Source organism: Salmo salar, unplaced genomic scaffold (assembly GCF_905237065.1).
Source record: "Salmo salar unplaced genomic scaffold, Ssal_v3.1, whole genome shotgun sequence".
Taxonomy (NCBI): Eukaryota; Metazoa; Chordata; class Actinopteri; order Salmoniformes; family Salmonidae; genus Salmo; species Salmo salar.
In genome coordinates this window covers 223,155-238,339 of record NW_025550941.1, presented here as the reverse complement: position 1 = coordinate 238,339, position 15,185 = coordinate 223,155, and the positions used below count along the sequence as shown (strand labels likewise).

The 15,185-nt window shown below is 42.2% G+C and overlaps 1 protein-coding gene across 1 annotated transcript; it reads right to left on the bottom strand.

Annotated features, from left to right (window-relative positions):
- Nucleotides 1-1,162: 1,162 nt before the first annotated feature.
- LOC106571827 (zinc finger protein 239-like) lies at nt 1,163-13,522 on the bottom strand. Its single transcript, XM_045714141.1, has 3 exons — nt 13,518-13,522; nt 6,394-6,503; nt 1,163-2,528 (listed from the first exon to the last, which is right to left on the bottom strand). Exons 1-3 carry the CDS (start codon nt 13,520-13,522, stop codon nt 1,630-1,632), a joined length of 1,014 nt encoding a protein of 337 aa, XP_045570097.1. The 3' UTR covers nt 1,163-1,629.
- Nucleotides 13,523-15,185: the final 1,663 nt, after the last annotated feature.

Genomic DNA, 15,185 nt, shown 5'->3' with positions numbered 1-15,185 from the left:
TTATTTCAGCTTTTATTTCTTTCATCACATTCCCATTGGGTCAGACGTTTACATACACTCAATTAGTATTTGGTAGCATTGCCTTTAAATTGTTTAACTTGGGTCAAACGTTTCGGGTAGTCTTCCACAAGCTTCCCACAATAAGTTGGGTGGATTTTGACCCATTCCTCCTGACAGAGCTGGTGTAACTGAGTCAGGTTTGTAGGCCTCCTTGCTCGCACACGCTTTTTCAATTCTGGCCACAAATTTTCTATAGGATTGAGGTCAGGGCTTTGTGATGGCCACTCCAATACCTTGACTTTGTTGTCCTTAAGCCATTTTGCCACAACTTTGGAAGTATGCTTGGAGTCATTGTCCATTTGTAAGACCCATTTGCGACCAAGCTTTAACTTCCTGGCTGATGTCTTGAGATGTTGCTTCAATATATCCACATAATTTTCCTTTCTTATGATGCCATCTATTTTGTGAAGTGCACCAGTCCCTCCTGCAGCAAAGCACCCACACAACATGATGCTGCCACCCCCGTGCTTCACGGTTGGGATGGTGTTCTTCGGCTTGCAAGCATCCCCCTTTTTCTTCCAAACATAATGATGGTCATTATGGCCAAACAGTTCTATTTTTGTATAATCAGACCAGATGACATTTTTCCAAAATGTACAATCTTCGTCCCTATGTGCAGTTGCAAACCGTAGTATGGCTTTTTCATGGAGGTTTTGGAACAGTGGCTTCTTCCTTGCTCAGCGGCCTTTCAGGTTATGTCAATATAGGATTAGTTTTTCTGTGGATATAGATACTTTTGTACCTGTTTCCTCCAGCATCTTCACAAGGTACTTTGCTGTTGTTCTGGGATTGATTTGCACTTTTCACACCAAAGTACGTTCATCTCTAGGAGACAGAACGCGTCTCCTTCCTGAGCGGTATGACGGCTGCTTGGTCCCATGGTGTTTATACTTGCGTACTATTGTTTGTACAGATCAGATGAATGTGGTATATTCAGGCCTTTGGAAATTGCTCCCAAGGATGAACCAGACGTGTGGAGGTCTACAATCTTTTTTCTGAGGTCTTGGCTGATTTCTTTTGATTTTCCCATGATGTCAAGCAAGGGGGCACTGAGTTTGAAGGTAGGCCTTGAAATACATCCACAGGTACACCTCCAATTGACTTAAATTATGTCAATTAGCCTATCAGAAGCTTCTAAAGACATTACATAATTTTCTGGAATTTTCCAAGCTGTTTAAAGGCACAGTCAACTTTGTGTATGTAAACTTCTGACACAGTGGAATTGTGATACAGTGAATTATAAGTGAAATAATCTGTCTGTAAACAACTGTTGGAAGAATTACCTGTATCATGCATAAAGTACGTCCTAACCGACTTGCCAAAAATATAGTTTCTTAAAAAGAAATTCATGGAGTGGTTGAAAAACAAGTTTTAATGACTCCAACCTAAGTGTATGTAAACTTCCGACTTCAACTGTAGGTCTGGTGTTGGAGGTCATTCCACACTCTGTGTTCTACTACCCAGGTCTGGTGTTGGAGGTCATTCCACACTCTGTGTTCTACTACCCAGGTCTGGTGTTGGAGATCATTCCACACTCTGTGTTCTACTACCCAGGTCTGGTGTTGGAGGTCATTCCACACTCCGTGGATCTCCTGCATGTATTTTCTGATGTTTAATCAGACCACTTGAATGAGAGTATCTCTTGTCACATTGATCACAGCTATAAGGTTTCTCTCCTGTGTGTGTTCTCTGGTGTGATTTCAGGCTGTTTGACTGAGTAAAACTCTTCCCACACTGATTACAGCTATAAGGTTTCTCTCCTGTGTGTACTCGCTGGTGTACTACCAGCTGGCTTGATGTAGTAAAACTATCCTCACATACATCACAGCTATATGGCTGATGTCCTGTGTGTGTTCTCTGGTGTGATACCAGGTTGGTTGACAGAGTAAAACCCTTCCCACACTGATCACAGCTATATGGCTGCTCTCCTGTATGTGTTCTCTGGTGTGATACCAGGCTACTTGACTGAGTAAAACTCTTGCCACACTGATCACAGCTATATGGCTGCTCTCCTGTGTGTGTTCTCTGGTGTGATACCAGGCTACTTGACTGAGTAAAACCCTTGCCACACTGATCACAGCCATATGGCTGCTCTCCTGTGTGTGTTCTCTGGTGTGATACCAGGCTACTTGACTGAGTAAAACTCTTGCCACATTGATCACAGCTATAAGGTTTCTCTCCTGTGTGTGTTCTCTGGTGTGATACCAGGTGGCTTGACTGAGTAAAACTCTTCCCACATTGATTACAGCTATAAGGTTTCTCTCCTGTGTGGACTCGCTGGTGTTTTTTCAATTCTGATGAAGATTTGAAACGTTTCCCACAGTCAGAGCAGCAGTGAGGTTTCTTTCCTGTGGGTCTCTTATGGTGTTTCTTGAGGTGTTCTGATCTGGAGAGACTCTTCTCTGCCTTGTCAGCTTCACGATGTTGTTGAGGCTCCCCAGAGGATCCATGATAGTCACGTCTCTCTCCTGTATGAACGTCAAAGTCAGACAGTCAATATAGTGAATGTTGAAATGTTTTTTGACATTGACAAATGTCATCTAAGTCTTGTTTTACTTTGATTTTGGTCCACCAGCCACTGTAGCAGGCAGATGATAGATTATACCAGCCACTGTAGCAGGCAGATGATAGAATATACCAGCCACTGTAACAGGCAGATGATAGAATATACCAGCCACTGATTTTTTACCAGCCCAAATATTTTTTTGCCATGACTGATTACACCAAAAATCACAACAACAAGAAACTAATGAGCAGCTTGGCAATGTTTGTAAAACAAGAAATGTAATGATGAAGTAATGTGGTATACTGCTCAATGTAATTACATTTTTGTGACAAGAGACTTTTAACCAATGTGTTAAAATAATTCATTTAGATACAATAGTAATGATGAACAGTTGTACAAGTGAACATCAAGAATCAACAAAGTGCCTCCATAACACATCACTACACACCACACTGTCCTGCCAGATAAACTGATCACTACACACCACACTGTCCTGCTAGATAAACTGATCACTACACACCACACTGTCCTGCCAGATAAACTGATCACTACACACCACACTGTCCTGCCAGATAAACTGATCACTACACACCACACTGTCCTGCTAGATAAACTGATCACTACACACCACACTGTCCTGCCAGATAAACTGATCACTACACACCACACTGTCCTGACAGATAAACTGATCACTACACACCACACTGTCCTGACAGATAAACTGATCACTACACACCACACTGTCCTGCCAGATAAACTGATCACTACACACCACTGTCCTGCCAGATAAACTGATCACTACACACCACACTGTCCTGCCAGATAAACTGATCACTACACACCACACTGTCCTGACAGATAAACTGATCACTACACACCACACTGTCCTGCTAGATAAACTGATCACTACACACCACACTGTCCTGCCAGATAAACTGATCACTACACACCACACTGTCCTGCCAGATAAACTGATCACTACACACCACACTGTCCTGACAGATAAACTGATCACTACACACCACACTGTCCTGCTAGATAAACTGATCACTACACACCACACTGTCCTGCCAGATAAACTGATCACTACACACCACACTGTCCTGCCAGATAAACTGATCACTACACACCACACTGTCCTGACAGATAAACTGATCACTACACACCACACTGTCCTGCTAGATAAACTGATCACTACACACCACACTGTCCTGACAGATAAACTGATAACTACACACCACACTGTCCTGCCAGATAAACTGCTGATCACTACACACCACACTGTCCTGACAGATAAACTGATCACTACACACCACACTGTCCTGCTAGATAAACTGCTGATCACTACACACCACACTGTCCTGCCAGATAAACTGCTGATCACTACACACCACACTGTCCTGCCAGATAAACTGATCACTACACACCACACTGTCCTGCTAGATAAACTGATCACTACACACCACACTGTCCTGCCAGATAAACTGATCACTACACACCACACTGTCCTGCCAGATAAACTGATCACTACACACCACACTGTCCTGCTAGATAAACTGATCACTACACACCACACTGTCCTGCCAGATAAACTGATCACTACACACCACACTGTCCTGACAGATAAACTGATCACTACACACCACACTGTCCTGACAGATAAACTGATCACTACACACCACACTGTCCTGCCAGATAAACTGATCATTACACACCACTGTCCTGCCAGATAAACTGATCACTACACACCACACTGTCCTGCCAGATAAACTGATCACTACACACCACACTGTCCTGACAGATAAACTGATCACTACACACCACACTGTCCTGCTAGATAAACTGATCACTACACACCACACTGTCCTGCCAGATAAACTGATCACTACACACCACACTGTCCTGCCAGATAAACTGATCACTACACACCACACTGTCCTGACAGATAAACTGATCACTACACACCACACTGTCCTGCTAGATAAACTGATCACTACACACCACACTGTCCTGCCAGATAAACTGATAACTACACACCACACTGTCCTGCCAGATAAACTGCTGATCACTACACACCACACTGTCCTGACAGATAAACTGATCACTACACACCACACTGTCCTGCTAGATAAACTGCTGATCACTACACACCACACTGTCCTGCCAGATAAACTGCTGATCACTACACACCACACTGTCCTGCCAGATAAACTGATCACTACACACCACACTGTCCTGCTAGATAAACTGATCACTACACACCACACTGTCCTGCCAGATAAACTGCTGATCACTACACACCACACTGTCCTGCCAGATAAACTGCTGATCACTACACACCACACTGTCCTGCCAGATAAACTGATCACTACACACCACACTGTCCTGCCAGATAAACTGATCACTACACACCACACTGTCCTGCCAGATAAACTGCTGATCACTACACACCACACTGTCCTGCCAGATAAACTGCTGATCACTACACACCACACTGTCCTGCCAGATAAAGTGCTGATCACTACACACCACACTGTCCTTCCCAGATAAACTGCTGATCACTACACACCACACTGTCCTGCCAGATAAACTGCTGATCACTACACACCACACTGTCCTGCCAGATAAACTGCTGATCACTACACACCACACTGTCCTGCCAGATAAACTGATCACTACACACCACACTGTCCTGCCAGATAAACTGCTGATCACTACACACCACACTGTCCTGCCAGATAAACTGCTGATCACTACACACCACACTGTCCTGCCAGATAAACTGCTGATCACTACACACCACACTGTCCTGCCAGATAAACTGCTGATCACTACACACCACACTGTCCTGCCAGATAAACTGCTGATCACTACACACCACACTGTCCTGCCAGATAAACTGCTGCCTTACTATTATAGTTCAGGGCTCTACGCTGACATGTGTTCCTCAGTTTATATACTGAACAAAAATATAAACGCAACATGGAAAGTGTTGGTCCCATGTTTCATGCGGGATCGTCTGAGGAGGGGAGGGGCTGAGGAGTATTTCTGTCTGTAATAAAGCCCTTTTGTGTGGAAAACTCTGTTTGGCTGGGTCTTGTGCCCCAGTGGGTCGGCATATGGCAGCACACCTGCCCAGTCGTGAAATCCATAGATTAGGGCCTAATGAATATATTTCAATTGACTTCTATGAACTGTAACTCAGTAAAATCTTTGAAGTTGTTGCATGTTGCGTTGATATTTTTTGTTGAGTATAGTTAGGAGCTGGGCAATTCCACAGTAACAGAATTACACCAGACTCTGATTTTTCATTTTAAAATGTATGCAAAACAAAAACCATTGCTGCTTTAAAACCACGTTTGTGTACCTTCAGGCTCTGATCAGGCCCTACACCCAAACAAGGGCACTGCGTTCATCCACCTCTGGCCTGCTCGCCTCCCTACCTCTGAGGAAGCCCTGTTCCCGCTCAGCCCTGTCAAAACTGTTCGCTGCTCTGGCACCCCAATGGTGGAACAAGCTCCCTCACGACGCCAGGACAGCGGAGTCAATCACCACCTTCCGGAGACACCTGAAACCCCACCTCTTTAAGGAATACCTGGGATAGAATAAATGAATCCTTCTAACCCCCCCATAAAAGATTTAGATGCACTATTGTAAAGTGGTTGTTCCACTGGATATCATAAGGTGAATTCACCAATTTTTAAGTCGCTCTGGATAGGAGCGTCTGCTAAATTACTTAAATGTAAAAATGTAAATGTACATCAGTTCAACAACTGCAGGAATTGTGCCCGTTATTAAATATTAGTATTTACTGGTGTTAATCTGACCTTCTGTCTCCTCCTCCTCTTTCACTTCAAAAACTGCATCCTCCTCTTTCACTCTGAACGCGTCTTCCTCTTCTTTCACTGTAACGTCTTTCGCTTCTTCTTTCACTGTAACAGCCTCACCCTCTACTTCTTGTTTTACTGTAACATCCTCCTCCTCTTTCACTCTGAACGCGTCTTCCTCTTCTTTCACTGTAACGTCTTTCGCTTCTTCTTTCACTGTAACAGCCTCACCCTCTACTTCTTGTTTTACTGTAACATCCTCCTCCTCTTTCACTCTGAACGCGTCTTCCTCTTCTTTCACTGTAACGTCTTTCTCTTCTTCTTTCACTGTAACAGCCTCACCCTCTACTTCTTGTTTTACTGTAACATCCTCCTCTTCCTTCTCCTCTTTCACGACAATGTTCAGTCCCAGAGCTTCTTTCTCCGTCCAGCAGACCTCCTCTTCTTTAACAGGAGGGGAGTAGTTTAGGGAGCTCATGTTCGGGGATGTTAGCTAGCTAGCTATCATTAGCGACCAGGCTAGTGCTACCTTAACCAGCCAGCTACTATAGCTGACTAATACAAAATAACGTAATATTAAATTAAATAGATTAACAAGTAGATACGACAAAAGTGTGTCAAAAACACAGTAGGTAATATAGACCGAAAGCGTATAAATAGCTTGAATCTTTCGGCTATGTTGGCTAGCAAGCTACCGAGATGGTTGACGAGCTGTTTAAGAAGAACCGTCCACTAGATTATACGTCACGCTGGCAGCATCGCCTGAAAGACGCACATCGCCGTCTGCTGACTGGAGGGAAACGCAGTTGAGGATCAGATTTTATTTTCAGACAAAGATTATTTTACATGGATGTAATTAAATAATACTATTATATTGAGACATACAAAGACAGGAATGTGTTGATTGATTAGTGCGAATAAAAAATGTTTACTACAGCACATTTAAGCCAGTTTCAATAAGTCAAACAACATCTAAATAAGTTGCTAGCTACTGTAGGTCTATACTGCTCCTACATGGTGTAACAATACATAATGTAGATGTATATAATGAACAGACTAGGTCTATACTGCTCCTACATGGTGTAACAATACATCATGTGGGGCATTAATGCGATGCTGTTGGTGTGACGTATAATGTAGTGGACGGAACGCTTCTTTCAACAGCAGCAACAGTTCGTCAGCCGAACCAATAAAGCTCTTTAGACGCTTTAGTGTATATTAGCCACAGTGTTTTAAACCCACTTCTGTCGTCTAGTTAGTTATCAGTTTTAATATCATATTTACGGTGTTGTTGTTATTAGTCAGCTAGCGGGCTGGTTAAGTTAGCATTAGCCTAGCTAGCTAACATCCCCGACCATGAGCTCACTAAACTACTCTCCTCCTGTTAAAGAAGAGGTCTGCTGGACGGAGAAAGAGGGAATGTGGCTGAACGTTGTCGTGAAAGAGGAGGAAGACTCGTTCAGAGTGAAAGAGGAGGAGGATGTTACTGTTAAAGAAGAGGAAGAGAAAGAGGAGGATGCTGTTTTTGGGTGAAAGAGGAGGAGGGGGAGATGACTGTCACATTGGAAGAAGATGAAGAGGAGGATGAAGAGGAGGAAACTGGATATCTGGGCCCGGTTTCCCAAAGGCATGTTAAGGCATCCAATGGTTCTAACGATGAACGGGCCCTGATTAACACTAGTAAGTTCTGTCTTAAAGACAGAGGCACAAACTCTGCAGTTGTTGAACTGATGTGTGGTGTTAAAGGGGAAATATGCAATAGCTACATCCATATTTAGACATTTTAAATTATTTATTTATAGCCATTGATTCTTGAAGAATATAACACATGCCTCATGAGCTTAGTTCAACTGTTGTACCCCATCAAAACCCCTAATAAGCTTTTTTTACTCCAATGTTTAGAAACAATGTAAATCAACACTGTATAGCCTCAACATGGTTAAAACTATGTTGATATAGTGGATGGTCAGTCCTTGCATCCATAGGTCTGTCTATGAATTTGAGACTAGTTACATTTCTCCAGCCCCATCATCATCTTATAACCAAACTAGTGGTGGAATGACAGATTTGTTATTGTATGAACTGCAGAATGGTTGATAGATGTGCGGCTATTTTATAGGGGTAACCTAGGATTTAAATAGCAAAAAATATTCAGCCCTGAGATTTGGTTTGGTAAACAGCTGAGGAATGGGGGCTGGAGAAATGTAACCACTCTCACATTCATAGAGAAAGCTATTGTAGCAAACGTAACCCAAAACCTAGGGACCTCGTGAAGAAGTTCAGACATCTTGGTGTAACAGTTATAAGGTGTTGGCTTGACATTTACTGGACCCAGGTTTGAGTTCAGCTCAGGGCCTCCCCCTGAATTCACTATACTATAAATACAAGGACCAGTCATCCATAAGGTCAAAATCATAGTTTTAACCAGGTTTTGAGGCGATACAGTGGAGTTATGCAATGTTTTGGTTATGCTTTGTTTTCTGATGGGGTAATACAGTTGAAATATTTGAGGCATTTATAAGTTACACTACCGTTCAAAAGTTTGGGGTCACTTAGAAAGGTCATTGATTTTGAAAGAAAAGCTCACATGTCCTCAACTAGCAGCTTCATTAAATAGTACCCGCAAAACACCAGTTTCAACGTCAACAGGGAAGAGGCGACTCCGAGATGCTGCAAAGAAAAAGCCATATCTCAGACTGGCCAATAACATAAAAGATTGATGGGCAAAATAAGACAGACACTGGACAGAGATATGAATTTTTCTTTGCAACTCTGCCTAGAAGGCCAGCATCCTGGAGTCGCCTCTTCACTGTTGGCGTTGAGACTGGTGTTTTGCGGGTACTATTTAATGAAGCTGCCAGTTGAGCACTTGTGAGGCGTCTGTTTCTCAAACTAGACACTCTAATGTACTTGTCCTCTTGCTCAGTTGTGCACCGGGGCCTCCCACTCCTCTTTCTATTATAGTGTGACCCAGGAAGGGGTTGGGCCAAACAGGTGTTGCACCTCGTTTCCCTCCTTCAGGGAACAGTAATTATAGTGTTAGGTTCTAATTTTTCAGAGTAAATAACTCACGGACACTAAACTTAACCAAGTTTAATTCTTCCAAAGGGTCGTTACAGCTGTAATTCAGACAAAAACATGTTCTCACCATCACAAGTATATATACCCCACTTTGGACACTCCTCCATCTCTCCAATCCTTACATCTTCTGGTTCGACAGGAAGAGGGTAATAGGATAATAAACCAACCTTCAGGGATCTGACCTGACCTCCTGACCTCCTGACCTCAACCCATCCTTCGCCTAATCCACAGATGTCCATCCGCTTCCCCTAAAGCAATCCTGTGATGTCCACCCAGCACATTCCACAGCCACTCTGTCTTTCTACAGATCTCACTCCTTTATATACTCTGCGTCTGATCTATCATGTCTTTAATATCTCAATGTTCAAAGTTTACCCCGTATCCAATACTGGTTAGAGCCAGTTTGCACTGTTCACTGAAGGGAGTAGTTCACAGCGTACGAGATCTTCAGTTTCTTAGCAGTTTCTTCCATGGAATAGCCTTAATTTCTCAGAACAAGAATAGATTGACGAGTTTCAGAAGAAAGTTCTTTGTTTCTGGCCATTTTGAGCCTGTAATCGAACCCACAAATGCTGATGCTCCAGATACTCAACTAGTCTAAAGGCGGACAGTTTTATTGCTTCTTTAATCAGAACAAGAGTTTTCATCCGTGCTAACATAATTGCAAAAGGATTTTATTAGCCTTTTAAAATGATAATCTTGGATTAGCTAACACAACGTGCCATTGGAACACAGGAGTGATGGTTGCTGATAATGGGCCTCTTTAAGCCTATGTAGATATTCCATAAAAAAAACATCAATTTCCAGCTACAATAGTCATTTACAACATTAACAATGTCTACACTGTATTTCTGATCAATTTGATGTTATTTTATTGGACAAAAAAACGTGCTTTTCTTTCGAAAACAAGGACATTTCTAAGTGACGGTAGTGTATATTCTTCAAAATCAATGGTTATATAGTAGATGGGTCTTTCTATAACTGCCAGTGTAGATTTCCTGTGGGGGTCAAATTGTTACCCAGGAAGGGGTTGGTAAGCTGTTGATAAGTCGTTGTATTCAAAGACCTCAATGTCTTGCCAGGAGGGTGCAAGGTGCTGTGTTGTTGTTGTCTGTTGCCAGGAGGGTGCAAGGTGCTGTGTTGTTGTTGTCTGCTGCCAGGAGGGTGCAAGGTGCTGTGTTGTTGTTGTCAGGACTTGTGTGACGTCCCCTTCCTGCTCCAGGACTTTTTCCATCATCTCCACCTTGTCAATGATTCTGTGATGAGCTTGTTGAGGGGCAGGTCCACCTTGTCAGGGATTCTGTGATGACCTTGTTGAGGGGCACCTTGTCAGGGATTCTGTGATGAGCTTGTTGAGGGGCACCTTGTCAGGGATTCTGTGATGAGCTTGTTGAGGGGCAGGTCCACCTTGTCAGGGATTCTGTGATGAGCTTGTTGAGGGGCAGGTCCACCTTGTCAGGGATTCTGTGATGAGCTTGTTGGCTCAGTTTATCCTGTGCACTTACATTTACATTTTAGTCATTTAGCAGACGCTCTTATCCAGAGCGACTTACAGTAGTGAATGCATACATTTATTTTTTTAATTTTTTTTTGTACTGGCCCCCGTGGGAATTGAACCCACAACCCTGGCATAGCACACAACAAGCTGGCGTGGCAAACACCATGCTCTACCAACTGAGCCACAGGGAGTCTTGTCAGGGCCTTCTGCTTCTTCCAACTATAGGAAAATGTGCTGACCACTTTCTTGCATTTAATCCATCTGTAGATTTACATACTACTGTTGTGATTAAGAGAGTAATATTGCTTTAGAAAACAGGATAATTTATATAGTAGGATATTTATTATTGAAAGAGGATATATTGAAACCAGAGGCTAATGTATAAATTATAAATAAAACAATGTAATTCACTTCAGGCATCACCTTTTACCTTAAATAAACAGTGGATTTCTGCTGTTGTGAGCCTTTAACCATCTGTCTGACTTTATCTTTCACACAGGAGAGAGACGGGACTATTGTGGATCCTCTGGGGAGCCTCAGCAACAACATGATGCTGACGAGGCAGAGAAGAGTCTCTCCAGATCAGAACACCTCAAGAAACACCAGCAGAGATCCACAGGGAAGAAATCTCATTGCTGCTCTGACTGTGGGAAACATTTCAAATTTTCATCAGAACTTAAAATACACCAGAGAACACACACAGGAGAGAAATCTTATAGCTGTACTCAATGTGGAAAGAGTTTTACTCAGTCAAGCAGCCTGATAGTGCACCAGAGAACACACACAGGAGAGAAAAGCTTTAGCTGTACTCAATGTGGGAAGAGTTTTACTTCATCTGGCTATCTGAAGATACATCTGAGAACACACACAGGAGAGAAGCTAATTGTTGTAAACAATGTGGGAAGAGTTTTACTCAGTCAAGGGGCCTGGTAGTACATTGGAGAACACACACAGGAGAGAAACTATATAGTTGTGCTCAATGTGGGAAGAGTTTTACTCAGTCAGGCAACCTGAAATCACACCAGAGAATACACACTGGAGAGAAACCTTATAGCTGTGATCAATGTGGGAAGAGTTTTATCATATCTGGCGATCTGAAGATACACCAGAGAACACACACACAGGAGAGAAACCATATCTCTGTACTCAATGTGTGAAGAGTTTTACTCAAACAGCCTGATAGCGCACCAGAGAACACACACAGGAGAGAAATCTCATAGCTGTACTCAATGTGGGAAGAGTTTTGTTTGTTTAACTTCTTATGGGCAGGTAGGATGGTAGCATCCCACCTGGCCAACATCCGGTGAAATTGCAGAGCGCGAAATTCAAAAATACCAAATTCAAATATTTAACATTCTTGAAAATATATGTGTTATACATCAAAATAGAGCTTAACTTCTTGTTAATCCAGCCGCTATGTCAGATTTCAAAAAGGCTTTACGGCGAAAGCAAACCATGCGATTATCTGAGGACAGCACCCCGCATACAAACACATATTTCAACCAGGCAGGTGCGACACAAAAGTCAAAAATAGCGATATAATTAATGCCTTACCTTTGAAGATCTTCTTCTGTTGGCACTCCAAAATGTCCCAGAAACATCACAAATGGTCCTTTTGTTCGATAATGTCCTTCTTTATGTCCCAAAAAATGTCAATTTATTTGGCGCGTTGGATTCAGCTCCAGTTCACGCGCACCAAAACAGTAGAGTCCACCAGGAATGACACTTGCAATGAATAGGACTACTTCTTCATTTCTCAAAAGAAACACATCGAACAATTTCTAAAGACTGTTGACATCTAGTGGAAGCCATAGGAACTGCAACCAGGTTCCTAATAATAAGGGTATCCCATCGAAATCCATTGGAAAATCCTATCACCTCAATTATTTTCTTCCCCTGGATGGTTTGTCCTCGGGGTTTTGCCTGCCAAATCAGTTCTATTATACTCACAGACATTATTTTAACAGTTTGAGAAACTTTAGAGTGTTTTCTATCCAAATCTACCAATTATATGCATATCCTAGCTTCTGGGCCTGAGTAACAGGCAGTTTACTTCGGGCACACTTTTCATCCGGACGTGAAAATACTGCCCCCTACCCAAGAGAGGTTAAGCAATTTAAAAGCACACTAGAGAATGCACACAGGAGAGAAACCATATCGCTGTACTCAATGTTGGAAAAGTTTCTCAGTCAAGCAGCCTAAAAGTACACCAGAGAACACACATGGGAGAGAAATAACCTTCTAGCTGTGATCAATGTGAAGAGATACTCTGATTAATGATCTCTGATCAAACACCAGAAAATACATGGAGTTGTTTCATGATATCAATGAAATAATGTCACAATGTAGAATGTTTTAACATTGTAGAAGGAGAATTTTAATGATGTCACAATGTAGAACCCTAAATGTTTGTACCCTGTTCTATTGATTTCAACATGATATGGATATTAACCTCAGGGGGAAAATCCAGGCTCTGAAATGGAAGAGTACTATTTATGTGATTTAACAAAAAGTGACTAACAAAAAAGAGCTGTATTACACTTACCGCATTGACGACCCACTTTAATCAAAATGTAGCTAGCTGTTTTCTACAAATTGTCCTCTAACCAGGGATGTACACATTATTCCCAGATTCCGTGTGTTTTTTGAGCTGTTAGTTTTAACAGGACGTTCAACCTCATCTCCCCTCTCTCGCTCAATTGATGTCAACGTAATATTTATATGAGTGATGACAAATAAGTGTTGTTTCTCTCTGCACATTTTTCTGTATTGTATTGAGGGGACGAGAGTTCTAGAAGCTAGAAGTTTTAGGATTCTATAGAAAGAAAAAGGAGAAAAAATTATTTCTTGTTTTTAATCGTTACAGCCAGGTGAAGGTGAATCATTGTAGTTGATTATAATGTGAAAAGGAAGTTGTTTTCTTTTGGTGGTAAGCAAACTTGTCCAACAAAAATATAGGATATATTTGTTGTCTTAAGGGAGAAGGTGTTACAGGCTTTAGTTTTTCCATTTATGTTTTGAGGTTGGACTATAGCACGTGTAGCTCGTTAGCACGTGTAGCTCGTTAGCACGTGTAGCTCGTTAGCACGTGTAGCTCCTTAGCACGTGTAGCTCCTTAGCACGTCTAGCTCGTTAGCACGTAGGACGCACTGATTGGTGTCACCTCGTTAGTCAGTATGTGTTACACCTGTGCTGGCTTGTCCATCTCGTTAGTGGGAAGGTGTTTCACCTGAGCTGGTCCAGGTTCTATTTAAGAGTGTCTGGCCCCGTGCTCCAGTTGTCTTGATACATGTGGAGAGTCAACACCTTTAGATGCGCCACCTTTTTGTTTTACTTCCTGTCTTTAAGTTTGTTGTGGATTTTTCTTTTGTTTGTCTCTTCTTGGGCAGATTTAGTGGGTCTCATGGTGGGTGTCTTTTAGGTCCCAGTTGTTGTTACTAGTCAACTTTCAGTGGACACCCCCATAGTGTCTTTCAGAACCCCTCCTAAAAAACAAGCTTATATTTTGGGTTGGATATTGCACCCAATTAATATTTTAATCAATGGAATTTCTTTAGGGTGCTCATTAGTCTTTAAGTTGTTCATTTACTTTTTTATCCTCTTCTGTTTGTTGTGTACTAAATATTTGTTTATTTTCATTGTTTTTCTCCCCTGTGAAGCCATTTAGTTGCATCCATGTCTGAAATGTGCTGTATAAATAAAGCTTGATTTGAACATATTGCAAAACAAATTAACCCAATGACTGACCAATCAACAGACTCCTCTTAGTATGAAAAACAGTATCAATCCCACTTTTCCAGCCTGCTGAAGGCGTGGTGGAGTGGTAAACACCACCCCCGGCTCTACCAGGGGCTTGAGGTGGTCTCCCACAGCTCTGCTTATGTCATGTTCTGTTGCCTTGCTGTTCCATTTCTTGACTGTCCCTGCAACACAGAAACACATTTAGTCATATTATATAAAACACTCAAAGTAATGGATATGCAGCATCTATGGCCTCAGTTACTTCTAAATGTGACTTCTGTCATCTGATCACTCCAAGTTGCCAGGATGGGCATTGTGTTCGGAATTTGATAAGGCCACCGAATATGCATCAGCAATGTAAAGAGATGGGGTGAATGAGTGTGGAAAAGTACATTTGACACAAATGACCTTCATAATAACAAAGAACAAATGTGTGTGCCTGAGAGGAAATTAACTTTCATACAGCCAAGAG